Raw genomic sequence first — 21,793 nt, forward strand, 5'->3', positions numbered from 1 at the left:
GTTGCTTTGACCGCTAACGGTGATGAACCTTTGTGTTATCAGGAAGCTGTAGAAGGTTCAAAGAGTGACAAATGGAAAGCAACCATGAAAGAAGAAATGATGACCTTAGGTAAGAATGGCACATGGGATCTGGTTGAACTTCCCAAAGGCAGGAAAACTGTGGGATGTAAATGGGTTTTCAAGGTAAAACGGGGTGTGAATGATTCAGAAGACAGATACAAAGCAAGGCTGGTTGCAAAAGGGTTTTCTCAGAAAGCTGGCATAGACTTTCATGAGATATTTTCACCAGTTGTTAAAATTGTTTCAATTAGAATTGTGTTAGTGTTAGTTGCTTTGCTTGATTTAGAATTACAGCAACTAGATGTTAAGACTGCGTTTTTACATGGTGATTTAGATGAGGAAATTTATATGGAACAACCGGAAGGGTTTGTTCAGCATCGCAATAAGAAATTTGTCTGCAGGCTCAAGAAGTCATTGTATGGTCTGAAGCAGTCGCCTCGACAGTGGTACAAGAAATTTGATTCTTTCATGTTGAGTCAAAAATATATAAGTGAATATGATCATTGTGTTTACTTTAAGCAGTTAAGTAATGGCAAGTTCATTATCTTAGTGTTGTATGTTGACGATATGCTTTTAGCAAGCAAAAGCATTGAATAAATCAACAGGTTGAAGACTCAGATGGCAAGGACATTTGATATGAAAGATCTAGGAGCAACAAGACACATTTTGGGCATGGAGATTTTCAGAGACAGGAGCAATGGTAAGCTGTGGCTATCACAACAAAAGTATATTGAGAAAATACTTGTGAGGTTTGGTATGAACAATGTGAAGTCTGTGTCAGTCCCTTTAGCTTCCCATTTCAAGCTTTCTTCCATTTTATGTCCTAATACAGATGAAGAAAAGGATTATATGTCTCGAATTCCATATGCCAATGTAGTAGGATGTTTGATGTATGCGATGGTGTGTATGCGACCAAATATTTCACATGCAGTTGGGGTTGTCAGCATGTATATGGCAAATCCGGGTAAAGAACACTGGTCAGCAGTGAAATGGGTGCTTCGGTATTTGAGAGGCACAAGTAGTTATTGTATTACTTACAATAAGAGTAGTGAATCTGTTTGCGGATATGTTGATTCTGATTTTGCAGGTGATTTGGATAAGAGAAGGTCAACTTCAGGGTATGTCTTTACTCTTGCAGGTGGAGCTATTAGCTGGATGTCAAAGCTACAAAACATTGTTGCTTTATCCACTACTGAAGCAGAATACATTGCTGCTTCGCATGCTTGCAAAGAGGCAGTTTGGTTGAAAGGTTTGCTTGGTGAGTTTGGTAGGTTACAAGACAACATCAGGTTACTTTGTGATAGTCAAAGTGCAATACATTTGGTTAAGAATCCGACCTATCATAGTAAATCAAAGCATATTCCAATTAAGTACCATTTTGTAAGACAGGTTATCACTGAAAGGGGAGTCTCTCTTGAAAAGGTGCATACAAAGGAAAACTGTGCAGACATGTTCACGAAACCAGTTTTGTTGGAGAAGCTACGCTGGTGTTTGGCTTCTCTTGGCTTGCAGAAAAGATAAAATAATAAACAAACAGGGCATCAGGCTAATTGTTGTCAAGGTGGAGATTGTTGAGATTTTCTGTTTTAAATAAAATAGGCAAAAATCTCAGTGTGTGACAACAATAGGAATTTGTTGCTAGATTAGCTCCAGGTTGTTGGGAGAGAGTTAATGCATCCTAAATTTGATGTGAGAGGATTTATGAGGCAGTTAGATTCTCCTTGCTATAAAACAGGTATCCATACGGATGGTTTGAAAGTGGTGAGAGTTTGTGAGGAATTGATTTATGTAATCTCCTGTTTGATTAATAAAGATTGTTGATGCCTATGTTTGGTGGACGTAGCCCAGATTGGTTGGGTGAACCACGTTAAACCTCTGTGTTTCCTGTGCATGATTTATTTGTTGTGTATATTGTCTATTTAATTGCTGCACACCTTGGCCTCTAACAGTTTTCAAAACTTTGGTCTACTTGGGTTGCTTAAGGTATCACGTGTGTGTATAGAAAGCAACCAAGTGAAAAACATCTTATGCGTGAGTGGGGTCCATGCTCCATTTGCCAAAGGTGATGCAAATTGTAGCTTGCAGAGATGAGAGGGTGAGATCTTTCTCTTGCCCCATGTATATTAGACACTTTCAAGCATTGCAGATTATGGATTATGGGGATGGGAAAAGCAAGGGGAAACAAATAACTGTGATGGGCCCTACCTCCGTTAAATTATCGGGAATATGAGTTGTAAAGTTGTAGTACAAGGCATGAAGTCATTTCATAGCTTTGCACTTAGACAATAGCTTTTATGCTAGATGGCAAAGTACAAAAGGAATCCCTGAGTTCTGAAAGTACCTTCGCTCCGTATTTTAAATTGAGCATATTTCAAAGACTTTTTTTTCTCGTGGCAAAGAAAGGGCCTTAAAACACACACTAAAAATAATTGTATAGAATTTGAATTCTAGTTTTCAGAAAAAATAAGAAGTTTCCTTTTTGACATGTTTGCTATCTTAATGATTTTGCATGCTTGTGTAGACTTGGAGGAAAATATACTAAATCTACAAGTGTTTTATGATACAAAATCTCAGAATTGAAAGCGATATGACTTGCCCTATCCTTTGTTTAAAGGTCGGTCTCTCACCCATGGAGGCTTAGGCTATGGTAAGGTACTTATTGTTTAAGTTGGCTAACATGAAGAAATAAAGGCTTCCAATAATGACTTCAAATATAAGTAAAAGTCAATTGAGACTTAGGAGAGGGTGGACTTGAGATGTTCCTTGACTTTCTTATCGAGGGTCAATAGAAGAAGATCCCCTTTAGAATATTAACACTATTAGATATAATATTGTTAAAAAAACAAACAAACAAAAACTTTAAGGTGTTACAATGAGATCTAAAATAAAAAGAGTTCACTACAAAGGGCATTAACTTTAAGGAGATCAAAATTTTCTTTATATTGTTGCTAACTTAGAAAAATATAAATATTTGCAAAAATAAGAACAAACTCCTATAAACTTCACATTGAAGTTGGGAGGTAGATGAGACCCAAAATACCCTAAGAACACTGAATTTGTAAAAGTTCACCATTTTAACAAGCAAGATAAACAACATTTTCTTTTTGAATGCACAACCTACATAAAAGATTAGATTTCACTTTCAAACATTTGTAATGTTATTGATATTTATAAAGTGTTAACCTATGGAAACTAAAGTGAATTTAGTAACCTTATTACAAGCTATTTAACTTAAAAGTAACATTGTAAAATTAAATAATTAACCTTTTATTTATTTATTTAAGATTCAATAAATCAATATTGCTCTCAATTGACAATAACATTGTCATCATCATTTATTATTTTTCATGGTGAGAAAACATATCATAACTTAGTTGTCAAATCAGCAGTGGGGACAACCATCACTTGCTGCTATCCACGATTGTAGTGAGTCATCACCATTATTCAAAGAAAATCATGCCACCTAGAATCACTTGTTGGTGGTCCGTAAGGAGGCAGGTTTTCACTCCTACTAAATACCTCTGAATCTTGGGTGTTAACTTATTTCCTTGTGTCCTAGGAAAAATAAATCTTAACCAAAAAAACAATTTTATGGTATACTCATTTATTACTATAAATACATCCAATAAATTTTTATAAACAAAAATATATAATAATAAATTTAAAATATAAATATTAAGCAAAACACATCAATAACCATACATGTTGCTTGTGTTACATAGACTCTATTTACATTGATTCTATTTTACATTGACTAAATGTTGCACGGATGATTTAAATTATGGGGAATTTAATTAAAGTTTTGAATATATGATAACTCTCCTTACCAAGGTCACCAAATTCTTTTTTCAAAAGGGGTGTGAAAACCTAGAAGAAACCTGCCTCCGACTTAATTCACGGAGCGATACGTACATCATACATATACAACATAGTCATGTCATTAGACATATACAACGTAATCGCGTCATGAGACTGGAACCCGAGTGGGAAGGTTATCATTAAACCCTCCAACCACCTGGGATATCTTCCATTGACATCGTGTCACCAAATTCTACTAGCTAAATAAAAAATGATTCAAATTAAACAATCTTTTTATTATATATATAGGGGAGAGCCTTCTATTGTTGTGCAGGGACCAATACTAGTTATAGTACTAGTCCCACACATCCATCAAAAAAATATTCATAAATCATCAAAAATATGCACATAAATAGTTTATATTAAGTTATATAAGTTATATAATTTAGTCCAAAATGGGCCCACATATTGATTGGGCCAACAAGTGTCAAATACCAAACCTTAACATCACATGTTGACAAGACATAATGTCCCAAATATCTCTAGCTTTGAATTACCAAATAAGTCAAAATGCACTACAAAACATTCCATTGAATTCTATTCAGGAGTACACATATCCCATCAAACAGTCACCTACAGATTTCCACTGGAGCAACACATCCCATTGCTCAGTAATACCTGCACAAGAATAGGTGAAATGTGTGTCAGCCATATGTACATGTGTATTTAACCATTCAACCTATTGAAGACAATAAATGACAACATTCAATTCAGGAATTAGTTCAAAGGATGCAATAAATGACACCAATCCTTTAAATTCAAGTGTTAAACTCACCAACCTTTTCAATTCGGGAATTGAAAATAGGAAAGCACATGGATCAACCATCAAAGATTATCAACCATTTGATCATGTACAAATCAATCTAGGCCACACATTTGAATTTGGGAGATGGAAATCTATGCCAATCTTCCCTACCAATTAAATTCTATATGAAAAAACTATAAAACATCAACTCTTACTCATTTTCATTTCAAACATTCATTCTACTCATCAGCTATTGGAGACATGCAATCAAAGTGTTCAGACATTGTTACATTCATTCTATTCAAAAGTTGTTGGAAACATACATACTGAGTGTGTGCACACTGTTACATTCATTCTATTCATCAGGCGTTAGAGACATACAAACAGAGTGTGTGCACAGTGTTACATTCATTCTATTCATCAGTTGTTGGAGACATACATGTATGTTTTTGTTGAATAATGTTACCATTTTTGTTGAATAATGAATAATGTTATTTATGTTGAGAAACAAGGGTAAATTAAAGCCATTACAACCAATTTCATTACTGATTTACTGATTTAGAAACCAATTTCATTGCCACTATAACCTCAAATCTGACCCCTGCAACTCAATATCAAACTACTATAATAGCAAAGAATATCCTTTCAAAGAGCAAATTCTGATGTCAGGTTGATTCATTGTCTGGTTAAAGAAGCATTTCTAAATGAATAACAAACCCACTAGTTTAGAAATTCTCTTTTCCAGTCTCAATGGGGTCCCCTAGGTGTTGTATGCTGCCAACAAACCCATAAATCTATAAATAATCAAAGTTGATTGGCACACATAAAACTCAGTGTGAGTTGTTGTCCCTAAGCAGTCAAGAATAAGGATAATTTCTTACATATATTAATGCTCGTTGAGATCAAATGCCTCCAACAGTATAACAATGAGTGAGTAATGACAAAACTGAAAAGTTATGTGCCTGAGGTGGATCTAAAATCAAAATAAGTATCAAGCATACCAAACATTGCAACACATCTAACAACAATTTGTAGAGTGAGTTAGGGTGGTGATATCACGTAGATTCGTTTCAATCAATTCTTCCTCGACATGACATGATGAGGATAAAAGCATGAAATCTTATTAGACTCAATGGTCTAACAAACAATGGCTCAACAATGCATGTAATTGATTGATATGAGACTAAATTATGTATGTGTTGTATATGAGATTTGTTATGTGATTCTGATCTGATGGATTCTGTATGATTGATGATGTCTGATGGCTTTCTGATCTGAAGTGTAATATTATGTGATATGGGTTTATGAGGGGCATTCTCGGTATGTCTTTTTGTATGTATATTCCTCATTATACAATGCAATCACATATAGTTTTCGGGAGAAATTCAGAGATCCAAATTGATATGCACATAAATCTCCTGTGGGGTTTTGACAAGCTGGGCAATCTTACCCCAGTTAGGTATGCTCTAGCTGTTGGTTGCTCCGCATTTATAGTGATTTAGTTCATTTGGTTGTGTAAGAACCATTCTTCAATGAAATAAAGAAATACGTTGGAGAAGACTCTTTGAAAGCTTGGTTCTATGGATCAAGAATTCAAGCTAGTGTTGTCGCTCCAGGCGGGACTAACATCACTAATAAGCGCTAGTTTCTTAAGAATTTAACAGGACACTATTGTCCAAACAATGAAGACTATGTTGGGGTGGCTAGTCACCTACGCATTTTTGAATGAGTAATAGACTCACTGGTTTAGAAATTCTCTTTTCCAGTCTCAAGGGGGTCCCCTAGGTGTTGTATGCTGCCAACAAACCCATAAATCTATAAATAATCAAAGTTGATTGGCACACAAAAAACTCAGTGTGAGTTGCTGCCCTTAAGCAGTCAACATCAAGGATAATTTCTTACCTATATTAATTTTAGTTGAGGTTAGATGCCTCCAACAGTATAACAATGAGTGAAGAATGACAAAAAAAAAAAAAAGTGCTTGAGTTGAATATGAAATCAAAATAACTACATAAATATACTACAACTAAGAACCCTTACATAAAAACATGCTAACCCTTACTAGGAATAAAAAAAAATGGCAAAAACAAAATGAGTGCCAAAAACAATGATTTTAGGACACAAAAAGTTAGTCGGGTTGAAGAAACTAAGTGATGTCAAAGTTGTTACAAAAAAAGAAAAAGGAATAGCTCTTCCTAATAACTCATCTTTTTACCAACTAGGAATAAAATGAATGCCAAGAACAAAAAGAATGACAAGAACAATGATTTGAGGACACAGAAAGCTAGTTGGGTTGAAAAAACTATGTTATGTCAAACCTGTTACAAAAAGAAATAGGAATAGCTCTTCCTGATAACCCATATTTTCACCAGCTAGGAATAAAATGAATGCCAAGAACAATCATTTGAGGACACAAAAAAATAGCTTGGTTAAAGAAATTGTGTTATGTCAAACCTGTTACAAAATTAAAACGGATTAACTCTTCCTGATAACTCATAAAAATCATCTAAGAGTCAAATAAAGAACTTTAAACCCTTCCAATAATGATTTTCAGATCTGAGATGTATTTAGTTACAATATATAGATAAAGCATTGATTGTTGTTGCTCATTGATTACAAAGGCCAATGAATTTCCTTGTTTTCTAATACAGTTTTTTAAAATCAGAATTTGGTGGTTACTTTGCAGGTTGTTACAACCATGCAAAGAGTTTCTATTGCAGATCGTACAAGGAACAAGAGGAGGCGAGGGGCGAGGGGGGCCCAACTGCGATCCACTTCATCATATGAGGATTGGGGGGGTGATGTGAATGCTCCCAATGCACCCAGTAATGTCGTTGAAAATGACACTATAGTGGTAGATCATTCTATCCCACCATCAACCATAGAGTCGCCTTCAACCACAGTGCAAGGTGCAAGTTCAAAAAAGAAAATCAGTGCCATCAGAGGCTGGACAAAGCAAGACATGCTAGTTGCAATTGATGACATCGAGTTTAAGGGACATTCAATACGTGCCTCTACAAAAAAACATGGTATCGCTGCCTCTAACATACATTATTGGATATATGGGTTGACTAATATGAAGCATAGAGGGCATGTTACAGTTATGACTGAAGAGGAGGAGGCCGAGGTGGTTGAGTGGTGTAAGGAGATGGCCCAATTAGGACATGGGTTAGAGATTATACAACTTAAATCCACAGTAGCTCAAATCTATCAGGGGAGGCCAAACCCCTTCAAAGATGGGTTTCTTGATAAATCATGGTGGAGTGGATTTAAAAAAAGGCATCTAGACCTTGTGCTACATACAACTGAGGGCCTTAACAGAGACAGGGCTTTAAATCTACACCCTGCAATTGTGTCCAAGTTCTATAACACTCTTTCTGCTGCATATGAGCAACACTCATATGCCCCAGACCATATATGGAACTGTGACGAAACAGGCTTACAGGCAGGAAGGAATTGTGGTATGCGGGTAATTTCCAAAAGAGGGAGCAGAAATGTGCCTAAGATTTTGCCTAAGAGCAAGGAGTGGATCACTATACTTTCTTGTGTCGATGCAATTGGTTCTTCAATCCCAGGATTTTACCTATTCAAAGGTAAAACACAACCAAAAAACTATATACAGAACTGTGAACCAGGTGCATGCATGGTAACACATCCCCATGCATGGATGACAAAGGAACTATTCCTGAATTGGCTTTATCACTTTGTTGCATATGTAGCAGGTGGTGTCTCGCCTGAAAACAAACACCTACTGAATATAGATGGCCATGGAAGCCATATGGCTTTGCAGACGATTAAGGAGGCCAACAATTTTGTCATTGACCTGTTCACATTGCTGGTTCATACCACTCACAAATTGCAACACATTGATGTCAGTGTGTTTGGGCCTTTCAAGAATTATTTCAAGATCGAGCGAGCTTCGTGGATGGCAAAGAATCCAGGGGTGGAAGTAAAGAGGTTTGAGCTAGCTGAGCTTGCAAGTAAAGCATTAAAAAGGGCTCTCACACCTTCTAATATCAAGGCTGGATTTAGGAGGACTGGTATATGGCCACTTAATGTTGATGCTCTCGTGCATGATACTTGTTGTAGCCAAGCATTTTATGTGGAAGGTCAAGAAGCAGAGAACTAACAAGACCATGTTGATGCCTAAGAAGATGTTGTTGCTGTTGAAGGTATAATATCCCTTTATGAAGGGCACTTATGTGGTGATGATGATGAACATGTGAGTGAGAAACAGTTCAGTCATGAACCAACTATCAATGTCATGGAGGTTGTCACACCCACTGAACCACATGCCAATTTTGCATGTGATATTTCATATGAGGTAGTTGATGAAGTGAATGAAAATGCAAACTTGATTTCAAATGATAATGCAACAGGATTAAACAATGAACAATTGAGCATGCCAACCCACGTAAGCCCACCATCATGGTTGGCAGAGGCCATGATGAATATCAACACACAAAATGTGTCTAACACCAATGAGGAAAGCATGGACATGCCTTCACAACCATCAGAGTTGAACATCGAACTTGTTCATTATTTTGTGGACAATGGTTCACTGGAAGAGGAACCTGTTCAGGATGAAGTACCCGAAGAAGACAATAATGGGGGGCCAGTGAGTTGCACCAGAGGCTAAAAGCCAAGTGTCAGATCCTAGGGAGCGTGGGACAAATAAGAGATTACTTGGTGCATTCCTAAAGCTACTATTAGAGAGAGTGAAGACCTCATTAAGGCACTCAACTGCAGATTGTCTCTGTTTTGGGGAGGAGTTCACAGTTGCTCACATATGAAGATTATATGAATTTATTGTTTGAGTCTAAATGTAAAAAAAATGAAATTCAGGAAATTAAAAAGAGAAAGAAGGAGTTGGCCAAGGACAAGAAAGATGCAAGTATTGCAGCAGCAGAAGCTCGAACAAAGGAAAGGATGGAAAGACAAAAGAAAGGGAAGATAAGGAACATCAAAAACAATGGGCAAGGCAAGAGAGGGAGGCAAGAAAGGTTCAAGAAGTGTTGGAAAGAGGAGGAGGGGTGACAAGTAGGGAAGTCTATGGTTTAAGCCAGTTTGAGGCAAATAGGATGACGTCCAATACGCTGGACCACATTGCAGAGCACACACCATCATACCGAGCATTGATTAACATTCAAGTCCCCCGCTATTAGCCAGGGGTTGTGCCCACCTCATATACCCCTATCAGTGTAGGTTTAAATCCTAACTGTGTTTATATGACACCTGCAGTAAGTGCTGGGGTTAGTAACACAAGTGGACACTTAGGTTACTCAGTCCCTCCATGGCTACAAGGAGCAAATTGGAGTCAAGGATATGGTAACATTCAAGCACATCCTAATCAACCAATCTTGGGTAGTCTACCATACTTGGGTCAGGCAGGAGACTCAACAATTCTAGGCAATGCAAGAAATGGAGGCCATTAAGCATAGGGGTGGCATGAATTAATTTTTGTAACCACATCGCAATGTGAATTTTGTAAGGATGCAATATGTTGATTGGTTTCATAGTAGAAGCTAAACTATAAACTATATCAAATTGGAATTGGAATTATGATATGTAATTATGATGAAAGTCAACATAATAAAGAAGGAAAAGAAGTGAACATGAATCAAAAGTAGTTACCAATAGAAGATACTAAGATACAGTTCCTATTTCAAGAGAGGTTATATATTGCACATATAAAGATAAAAAATTATCACTGTAATTAGGATCATTACAAACATATTCACTATTGAATAATTCCTAGAAGCTTCACTGTAGCTCTTTCCACCATGGGGACCCCCTCAACTTTATGGACCATTTTCATTTTCAAAGGAAAGATTTGCCCAGGAGCATGTGCTTGAGAAGTGCAATAGAAACCAACCCTCTGTCTGCTCACAGAGGCAGTAAACAAAAGAATCCCTTTGTTCTCACTAAAGGAAATTCAAGAGAAAATAATAGAAAGTAAAGATCAATTGAATCCAGTTTGAAACAACATTGCAAAGGAAAAGAAGTAGTAATTACTTAATTTGGTAATTACTTGATGAAAGGCAACATAATAAAGAAGGAAAAGAAGTGAACATAAATCACAAGTAGTTACCAATAGAAGATACTAATAACCATTGAGAAACTGAGCATGAGGGGATTCAACAAGAGACAAAGAGATCTATAATATCTATCTGTAATATCTATCCAGTGGAAGATATTTGTTTTAATATTTCAAGAGAGGTTATATATTGACAGTTCCTATCTCAAGAGAGGTTATATATTGCACATATAAAGATAAAAAATGATCATTGTAATTAAGATCATTACAAACATATCCATTGTAATTAGGATCTGATGTACATCTAGTGTACAATAAAGTCACGAGAGTGGGGCTAAACAGTGCAGAGCTTCTTGACAAAATCAAAAATCCACAACGCAATGACAAATGAACCTGAAATGTGCATCTTAACATACTTGAAAATATGATGTACAGTAAAGCCACAATGCAATGACAAATGAACCTGAAATGTGCATCTTAACAGACTTGAAAATCTGATGTACATCTAATGTACAGTAAAGCCATGAGATTGAGGCTAAACAGTGCCGAGCTTCTTGACAAAATCCACAATGCAATGAAGGATTATGACTCAACCATTATGACAGAAAATAATACATGATTCTAAAAGTATTCCACAGAAACACTAAATAAAAAGAGATGAACCAAGCATGAGCTCGTACTAGAAGGTAGAATTAGCTCTCCCCTCAATAACCAAATAGAACCCAAAAATATATCTTTTTCAAAATGACAAGCTCCAACCTGAACCTGAACACTGAGATATATAACACTTCCATTAGCTCATAACTTAAACAAACAGAACCCAAAACCCTAATCAAACCAAACCCAAAAAGAAAAATATATATTTTCAAAAGGACAAGATCCAACCTGAACATTGAGATATACAATACTTCCACTAAGTCATGAGATATACAACACTTCCACTAAGTTCATAATATAAACAAATAGAAAATCATAATATAAACAAACAGAAGCCAAAAATATATCATTTTTCAATTGGACAAGCTCCAACCTGAACAATGAGATATAGCACTTCCACTAACTCACATAGAAACCAATACCGACACAAGACCAGAGCCCATCAATTCCACTCCAGCATATCCCATTCTCAGAAGGCAACCTAGATAACTAACAATTTATAAGGCACGATAAATAGCTCTAGTGATGAATGAACCTGAAATGTGCATCTTAACAGACTTGAAAATATGATGTACATCTAATGGACAGTAAAGCCACGAGAGTGGGGCTAAACAGTGCAAAGCTTCTTGACAAAATCCACAATGCAATGAAAGATTATGACCCAACCATTATGACAGAAAATAATACATGCTTCTAAAGTATTCCGGAGAAACACTAAATAAAAAAAGATGAACCAAGCATGAGCTCCTACTAGAAGGTATAATGAACTATCCCCTCAATAACCAAACGTAACCCAATTTTTTTTTCCTTTCAAAAGGACAAGCTCTAACCTAAACTTGAACACTGAGATTTATAACACTTCCATTAGCTCATAACTTAAGCAAACGGAACCCAAAACCCTAAACAAACCAAACCCAGAAAGAAAAATATATTTTTCAAAAGGACAAGATCCACCCTAAACATTGTGATATACAACACTTCCACTAAGTCACGAGATATACAACACTTCCACTGAGTTCATAATATAAACAAACAAAAAAATCATAATATAAGCAAATAATATAAATAAACAAAAAATCATAATATAAACAAATAGAAGCCAAAAAGATATCCTTTTTCAATTGGACAAGCTCCAACCTGAACACTGAGATATAGCACTTCCACTAACTCACATTGAAACCAATACTGACACAAAACCAGAGCCCATCAATTCCACTCCATCATATCCCATTCTCAGAAGGTAACCTAGATAACTAACAATTTATAAAGCAAGATAAATAGCTCTAATGATGAATGAACCTGAAATGTGCATCTTAATAGACTTGAAAATTTGATGTACATCTAGTGTACAGTAAAGCTATGAGAGTGGGGCTAAATAGTGCAAAGCTTCTTGACAAAATCCACAATGCAATGAAAGATTATGATCCAACCATTATGACAGAAAATAATACATGCTTCTAAAAGTATTCCACAAAAACACTAAATAAAAAGAGATGAACCAAGCATGAGCTCCTACTAGAAAATAGAATGAGCTATCCCCTCAATAACCAAACAGAACCCAATATTTTTTTTTTTCAAAAGGACAAGCTCCAACTTGAACCTGAACATTGAGATTTATAACACTTCCATTAGCTCAAAACAAAACAAACAGAACCCAAAAAGAAAAATATATTTTTCAAAAGGACAAGATCCAACTTGAACATTGAGATATACAACACTTCCACTAAGTTCATAATATAAACAAACAAAAAATCGTATTATAAACAAACAAAAGCCAAAAAGATATCCTTTTTCAATTGGACGAGCTCCAACCTGAACACTGAGATATAGCACTTCCACTAACTCACATAGAAACCAACACTGACACAAGAACAAAGCCCATCGATTCCACTCCAGCATATCCCATTCTCAAAAGGCAACCTACATAACTAACAATTTTGATTGTGGTTGGTTATCTTCATAGCTTGTTGTCTTTTGACTTCTAGCTGACGCAAAGTAAGATCCCTTAGTTCGATAGCCCGTAGCAGCCCTTCTGGATCGAGATCGAGACCCGTAGCAACGCTTTAAACGGGAGCAGTAAAGATAGCAGCAGGAAAGGAGATTGACCTTGTTGACCTAGAACCACCAGCACTAGGAGCATAGATAAAGGAAGCTAAAGCAAGGGTAGCAGGAGCAGGACCGGGTGAAATTAATCCAAAACCAAAGGCAGTTTCTTACCAGTATCTGAACATAAAGATGTTTTTAAGCTCCATCCTGAACACTGAAATATAGCACTTCACTAACTCACATAAAAACCAACACTGACACAAGACCAAAGCCCATTGATGCCACTCCAACATATCCCATTAGTAGCCAGTTCGAGAGTCAGAGCCTGCTCTAGTTCCTCTAAGAATCCATTCCATATCCATACACGGATACAGAGCTAAATGTTGACCAAGCAAAGGCATCAGTGGTATAAATGGGTTACCGGATCATTGAAGCAAAAGCAGGAGTTGAAGCACCAATTTAGAAAGTCTAAGCAGCGTAAATAACAAAGGTTGCAGAGCCTATTATTTCATCTCGAGAACTAGAAACAGGGGTAACTAACGTGGGGTCCTTTCTAGTTTGATAGTCATAGCCCGTTCTAGGTAAGGTTGACTTAGCATCCCTTGCATATCCAGTTCCAAATCCACCAGGTCAAGATCCAGATCCAGTAGCATAGGCATTATAGGACATAGAGGCATAGAAAAGAGCAGAGTCATGCAACTTAGATAGCTAAAAAATTTGACTATAAAACCCAAAACCCAAAAAATTGAAAGCCCATAAATTAGCCAAAACCCACAAAACCCACACAGGTGAAGGCGTTTAAAAACACATACACAAGCATAACAAAGACACAACAATATAATTTCAGCTAAATGTGTTAAAAAACACAGTGTTCAAGCTGGTAGGACAGTGTCCTACCTTCCATGTCCAGTTGTTGTTTTTTCTCCATGCCAGAAAGCCATAGAAACCCCAAATGTTCAAAAAACAGTAGCTTACACTGTAACAACCTATAAGACAACATCGAAATGGTTAGATATCCCCAAAAATAAAGAGAAATGTGAAATTGAAGCTCATAAATTGAACTACAAACCTAAAAATTCCGTTCGGAGCGCAAAACGACCATGTCCAACACCGAGCCGAGCTAAATACGCAACAGGGAGAAATGCAGATGACTAACGAGCCCATACCACTAGATGGGGAAGAAAAACAGTCGAAAAAACAAGACGAAACGAATGCAAACAACCGGACAACCTCCAGCACGACCATCTCCGCTGGTCCATAAACCACCACCCCCATCACTGAAACCACTACCCGCATCACCGATGATCGTAATGGCAGTGACCGCCATTGGAGCAACGACGCTCAACTACCCGACAGAGTGAACAAACAAGAATAGGTCCCAAATAGAAACGAACGCATCACAAAACAAGGCACATAGTTGTACGCGTTACAAACCCTAAACCCGCCTCCACCTGCCGAACAGTGAATATATGCTATCAACAAGTCACTGCACACAGCGCCACATGTCGTACAAAGGGTGAGATGTCACCGTGGCAAGAAGGCCGCTTGACGTGGACCCGTTCAACCACTCGTGGCTCTCCCCTTACGTAAAAATGCTAGAAATGAATTAATTAAGCTGCGTTCTAACCGTAAACCAATAATTTTTTTACAACTAAACAAAACCTATTTCTCAAGCATATACGCATAAATTTCCCCAGAAAATGGCAGTAATTCTAATACCGCTATAGGCAAATGAAAAAAAAACTCATCGGTTTCTTAATATCACTGTTTTAAAATCTACGACATTGACATGTTGGCTCCAAAACTCTTTCGGGATCCGTTCAAACTCAATTTTTTTGTATCGTTATACTCTGGAGGCCACGGGCAAGGGCACACCATCCATAGTTTTTACGCACAGCACTCGCCCTGCAATATTAGTAACATCATCAATGGCAATGGCGATGATTACATTTTCTCCCGCTGCATCTCTACGACTCCTACCTGCTACACGCCATCTTTGCAGCAGCGCCAGGAGGTTCCAGATGCCTCATTTACGGGCAAACGTTTCACTGTCTTCCATCACAGCCAGGTAGATATTTTGCTCAAAAAACACAACATGATACAAAATACTCGAGCTTTCTTCTCTTGTCTACTTACATGCAAGTGATTCCCTTGTGAACTCATTGAAATCATCCTTAAACTGTGTCTTATGATGGTGACAAAATCGCGCCCCTAGCTGCCGTATGTTCTGGTGAAATTCTGCCCCAGCTGGAATTCTACTCAAATACCGAAGAGTATGAATCCTAAAATTGTTAGTTTTGCTCCGATGTTGCAGGTTATAAATTTTCTTCAATGGTTGATGAGTCCCGTAGGTTTTCAACTTCAGTCTACTTGCTATTCTCAAGGCCAGTCACAACCCATTCTAGGAATTCTGTCATATCATCAATCAGCAGGTCTCCAACAAGCTCTGACTCTAATTCAATATGCATATTAGATTGTAATTCCTTATCTTCGTTTCCACACCTTTTCTTTTCTGGTGCAACTGGAATTGTATGTTCTATTCCTCCTTTGAACTGCACAGTCTATTCCCATTGCTACCTACTTCGTTAGAATTGCTTTTATCGCTACTTCCAGCTTAGATAGCAACATTCTTTCGAACTGTAGAAGATCTACCTTTAGAATTGTTTGCAACGGCCCCTTTTGTCACCCAATTACTTGTTTTTCCACATTGTATTCGTTCAGGGTACTGCTTTAGTGTTATCTCTTTGCTTCTCAGGGTTTTGCAAAACTTACAGCTTTTCCCCTTTTGCCTCTGTTTGCCAGGGTACGAGTGACGACTAGGATATATCGTTTCTTTACCATACTGGCAGAACTGTAGCTACACACATGAGTCTCATTAGCAAGTTTGCCTATAATGTTGCTCTCTTCATTGTCACGAGCTTTTTCATTATTTGCCTCATATTCAGGGAAACTGTCAGCACACTGGATAGAAATTATGTGATCTTTGAACACACCTTCAGGGTCATACTGAGGAAAAGCATTATACTCTTTTAAAATTGAACGAGCCTAATTACTTAACCAATTTTCGTAGGCAGAAAATACTTCTTACAGTGCTTCCAACATTTGTAAAAAGAAAACCCCAAAACTATTTGTCATTCGTGGATAAAACTACACTATCCCAAGGACTCCCTACAAAGTTCTGTTAGAAAGGATCTGTCATAAACAACCCCAATGAATAGTATAGTTTACCTTCAAAACTATATACCCTTATGTAGATATATTGTTCTTTATAAAAATATTCACCTTTTTCCATCTGAGAAATCCATTCCATCTTGAGTTAGGCGCTATGGTTTGTTGTCAATCGACAATTTCTTGAATTTTCACACAAATGCATCCTCAACTTTGTAGAAATGAAATGGGGCCTTATGCTTGCATAGCACTGGGTAACATAACTGTACCGTATCTCAGTCAAAGTTTATATTAGCATTTGGTGGCAGCTACTCAAAAGTGTTACAAAAAGTGAAAAACCAAAGTGAAAGCCAACTATGAAGACATAAAAAATCTACTGGTTCTTTTGAATTCTGTTAACTGATGTGTTATTTCATCCAGTAAAATTATTTCTATAATTTTAGATTTGTATACCATTTGTTAAGAATGCATAATCCTCTATCGTTGGCTCTGTTGTTCCTTGAGATGTTTCTGGCTAAAGAACTATGCCAAAGCATCAATCCATTCAAGTCGTTTATTTGATTTTGATTTTGATTTGGGACACTACCTCAAATTACCAGTTTACAGGCTATCAATCAATTAGGACAGGCAGGGATCTCATGAGATGTTGGATAGAAGAAAGGAAGATAAAAAATACACAAGATCATGAATATTAAATAACATTCAGAACCTTCTGTGTTGGAAGACATACTAAGCATGGGAATTTAGCAGTCACATAACATACTCATTCACCATATGAATTTTGCTGCAAAAAATTCAATTAAAAGGGAAGTATGTTGGAAACAAACTGAATCTTTCATAAAATCACTTTTAATAGCATTGTTAAGATTGTAGCTCAGCCAGGTGTCTCTACATAGGCCTTGTGTCTAGGCATGTAGAAGATACCTTAATAATTACTTATTTCAGCAATTACTTTATTTTATTTTTTCATTTTTTAAGTTTAAACTTAGGAAAAGCATGATAATTAATTTAATTAGTTATTATTGGCTTTGTAACTCAGATTTCTAAAGTTTATTACTTTGGAAATTAATATTTCCATTTGATAAATTCAAAGACAGTGATAAGATCAACATTTGGCCGAGAAATTATAAATTTCTGGGATGAGTGGGTGAAGGACACGATTTGGAGATCACATTGAGTGAGAAAGAAGAGGGTCGATTTGGGTGAGAAGAAGGAAGGTCAAGCAGTTGAGAGAAGGGGCTGTCTTGTTCAAAGAAAGAGCGGTCGTAGCTTGGCCATACAGAGCAACGAGAGAGGGGCCAAACCCTAGGCCGTGTTTGTAGGGGAGAGAGGCTAAGTATTGGAGCCGAGTTTTCTGCTGGAGGAGAGGACCCTTGGCAAAGATCTGCTGAAGAAAAGGGGCTGTACTCTGTTGGGGAGAGGCCTTACTTTAAGCCGTACCATTGCAGAGGAAAGAGGGCCGATTTCTGTGGCTATTCCTAGCTGTACATTCTCTGGATCTGCTACTGTAATTATTTCCTGAGTGTTTTCTCTGAAGCCTAATAAAATCACTCTTTGCTGGTTTTTATCCACACTGGGGTTTTCCAGGTTAAAAGTTGTGTAAAAACTTTATGTGATTGGATTTCTTGTTTTTGCTATGCATAATTTGTTAGAAGATCAATCGTGTTAATTGTGCATAGATTTCAAATTTGAGTTTTCTGGGTTTTTTTAAGTAAAAAATAAAATTTTGGGTATAAAAGTTTATCGACACGTTAATCATTTTGTTGGGCTTAGAAAAAACTAACAAACATTAAATGCAGACACATGAATGGGGAAGTAGTACCCAATAATCACTCTTCAGATATGTTAATAAAATGAAAAGAGCGAGTATAAGAAAAAGCTTTTCATTAACAGTGGAATTTTTTTATAGAGCTTTACACAAACTGTCACTAGCAACGAGACTAAACCTAATCAACTAATAAGATAATTATTGTCCAATATTACAAGTATTTTGTAATGTCCCAATTTCCAAATACGATCTTTTGCTAATTTTGTAGAAATCTAGTTTAACTAAAATTTCTCCATAAAAAAACCATTCAATTAACAAAAGATTGCCATGTAAAATAGAACAAATAGAGTGCATGCAATTCAATAACACGATAAGCAAAAATAATCTCAGCTTTTATTATAATAGAAACTGGGGTTTACATGTTGATACAGTAAAATAGTTGAGATGGAAAATGGCCTCAAGAATCTGCTCCAATAACTGTGCTAGCCCTCCAAAACTGAACTGAAATGTCATTGTTGAGCTCTCCTATGAATTCTGGTTGAATTCACCAAGGGGAGAAGGGTACCCGCCCAATCTCACTGAATCACCCGAGGGTTTACGTCTTGGGTCTAACGTTGAAGTAGAGAACCGGGTTCTCAACCTTTCATACAAAAAGAAATATCAAATCCAAGATGTTCTCTAATGGCGTCCTCCTCCTATTTTAATAGATTTGATGGACCCCTCTAGAACCTCCCATTTTATGATTATTTTAATCATTGAGCACTTTTCCCTCTTTTTATTTCAATTAAAATATTCTTTTTAATGTGGGAAAAGGGTAAATTGGCCACCACGCCTCCTCAAGTCATTGAAAATCACTTCTAACCATTCCATCATGTAGATCTTCTCGTTCTGGTTCCAACAAGCTATCACATTAAGATGTTATGTCAAGTATTCCTCTCGGAATGCCACCTTAAGCGTTATTAACTGAGTTAGGCCTAATAATAACCCTATTTTTCGAAAGTTGTTGGAATGGGATGGAACGAAAGACAAGTTGTGCAGATGATGGAATACGCCAAGCGAATGTCATTGGATCCCATAGAAACTCCTCAAAACCCCATGAAACATCTCCAAAAGCCCTTGGGCCCGCTGATGAAGTAAACTTGCACCTGTGACCTATCTGCCTCCAACCCTGAAAGTCCATCCTAACCATGCCATGAGGAACACCAAAAAAAGTAACATTGCAAATCCTCCCACGCCAAGATTGCTTGCCCTCAAGCAATCCAAACCTGTGGACTAGTCTAGCGACCCAACGCAACTAAGACCCAATGCTTGGATCCCATATGAACCAGTGGGCGATGCTCTGCCTCTGTGTCAACCTACCATGAACGAACCCCTCAATGCTCAGATCCCAGACCATCCCCTAACTAAACCTGTCATCAACCAATCCTTCTAGACCCCAATGCCACCAAGAACAAGTTTCAATGCTCCATGGCTCCTGCTGTGCTATAACTCCAACCATGAGTGCCGCTCCATCCACTGCATACCAACTCATCACCTCTCTCCAATCCAACCCTTGGCATAGACCAAGGTCAATCTCACCACGCCGATGTTGTGCTGAAATACTGATGAGTGGCTAGCCTACATCCTGCTGCCAACTGGAGCATGTAGTACCCCTCACATCTAAGGGCTCCTGCAGTGCAATGCTCTTGACTAAAATGATACTCCAACAATAAGGTACCAGTTCATGATCTCTTCCCAATCCAATGCATGGACACCTGTGTAAGAAACAAGTCTACTAGGATGATATGGATCCTTTCTCAACTCAGGATGCTCTATCTGGTAAATCAACAAGATCTGTGTAAGGAAACTTGCCCCTCTCTCTATAATAGGCAAAAGTGGGCAATATGTGATACAAGCCCTGTTTATGTACTCCTGGAGAGTGTTGCGGCTTGGAAACACTGTAGCTCTATCGGCTGCCATTGCACCTATCTGCAATGCATCAATGGGTAGGCCCAAAGATGGATGCACGACCATCTCCAACAGCTCCTCCCTTTTCTGATCGGGAACTCTGCACTCCTACCGTTTACTATCCTCCTGCAAAACTACCCTGTCAGCCTCCAACACCTCTTGAGGTCAAGTGTCTACAAATACTGCCACCTTGCTAGCTATCTGTACATTTGTTTGCTCCTCATTAATGGCTGACCCCAAGGGTGGTTGCTCATCCTCCTCCATCACGGGCTCAATATGAACCTCCAACTAGCTCTTCCCAGAAGGCTCATCATGCATAATGTGCACATCATCCTCCTCAACTGACTCATGCTCCACTATATGTTGCTCATGTTGAATCTCACTGGTGATTCATCATCCTGAATGTCTCCTGTAGGGTCCATTGACTGCTCTCCATACACACCCGAATATAATTCTGGCTTGCTGTCAACAACTCCACATGACTCATGCTCCTCAGAGGCATCCTCGTGACTCGTCCAAAGAAGAATCCTCACTCTGAACTCAGTGCAACAAAATTCTACTTTCTACTCATCCAAGAGATCATGGCAGATCCCAAGCTAAAGCAACACCCAAAAGTGCATATCTATCAACAGAGTTACCTACCTAATCAACATTAGTATATCTATGAAGTCTTACATTTTTAGCAGTATATTTCAATGATCAATCCTATATTTGTAGTTCCATGCAAGTATCTGAGTACATGTTTTGTAGCAATCCAGTGGGCATGAAAATGATCAATCATATGTTGACTTAAAGTGTTTACAACAAAGCATATATCAGGCCTAGTGTTTACCAAAAACATCAAAGCACGAATGAGTTCTCTACACTTTGTGGGATTTTCTAGACTAGGTGCTGCAACTTTGCACATAATTTATTAAAGTTCATTTCCATAAGAGTATGCATGGACTTACATTCTACCATGGCAAATCTTTCAAGAAGTTTAACAACATAGTTTCCTTGAGAAAGATAAATTTCACCAAGTCTTTGCCAGATCTCTAGACCCAAAAAGTAATGCATCAAACCAAGGTCTTTCATTTCAAATTCAGAAGCTAACTCCCTCTTACACTGGAGAATAAGAGTTTCTTCTCCTATCAAGAATAAATCATCAACATCAATATTAAAATCAATGTTATACCTTGGATTGTCTTGAGGTAGAGGTTTGGGTCTGCACTGCTTCTTGTGAAACCAAGTTTTATCAGGTAGCTATCAATGTGAACATACCAAGCTCTTGCAACTTGCTTCAACCCATATAAGGCTTTCTTCAGTCTGCATACATGAGTTTCCCTGTCGTGCTCTTCAAAGCCTTGTGGTTGTTCCACAAATACCTCTTCTTTGAGGAAGCCATGCAAGAAAGCAGTTTTAACATCCATGCAAGAAAACAGTTTTCACATCCATTTGGTGAAGAATCCATCCCTGGCTAGCAACTAAGGCAACAACAAATCGAATAGTAGTATATTGAGCTACAAGT

General features: G+C 37.5%; 1 protein-coding gene across 1 annotated transcript in view; it reads left to right on the top strand.

Annotated features, from left to right (window-relative positions):
- Positions 1-15,180: 15,180 nt before the first annotated feature.
- Positions 15,181-21,793, top strand: part of LOC149205033 (uncharacterized) — a 98,978-nt gene continuing 92,365 nt past the window's right edge. Inside the window, exon 1 of the mRNA XM_089393406.1 lies at positions 15,181-15,471. Within this exon, the coding sequence (XP_089249532.1) occupies positions 15,332-15,471 (140 nt within the window). The 5' untranslated portion in view covers positions 15,181-15,331. The remainder of the gene's footprint in view (positions 15,472-21,793) is intronic.

The sequence above is a fragment of the Pinus tabuliformis genome, chromosome 1_2 (assembly GCF_031772625.1).
Source record: "Pinus tabuliformis cultivar Carrire ecotype Pingquan chromosome 1_2, CPIR1, whole genome shotgun sequence".
Taxonomy (NCBI): Eukaryota; Viridiplantae; Streptophyta; class Pinopsida; order Pinales; family Pinaceae; genus Pinus; species Pinus tabuliformis.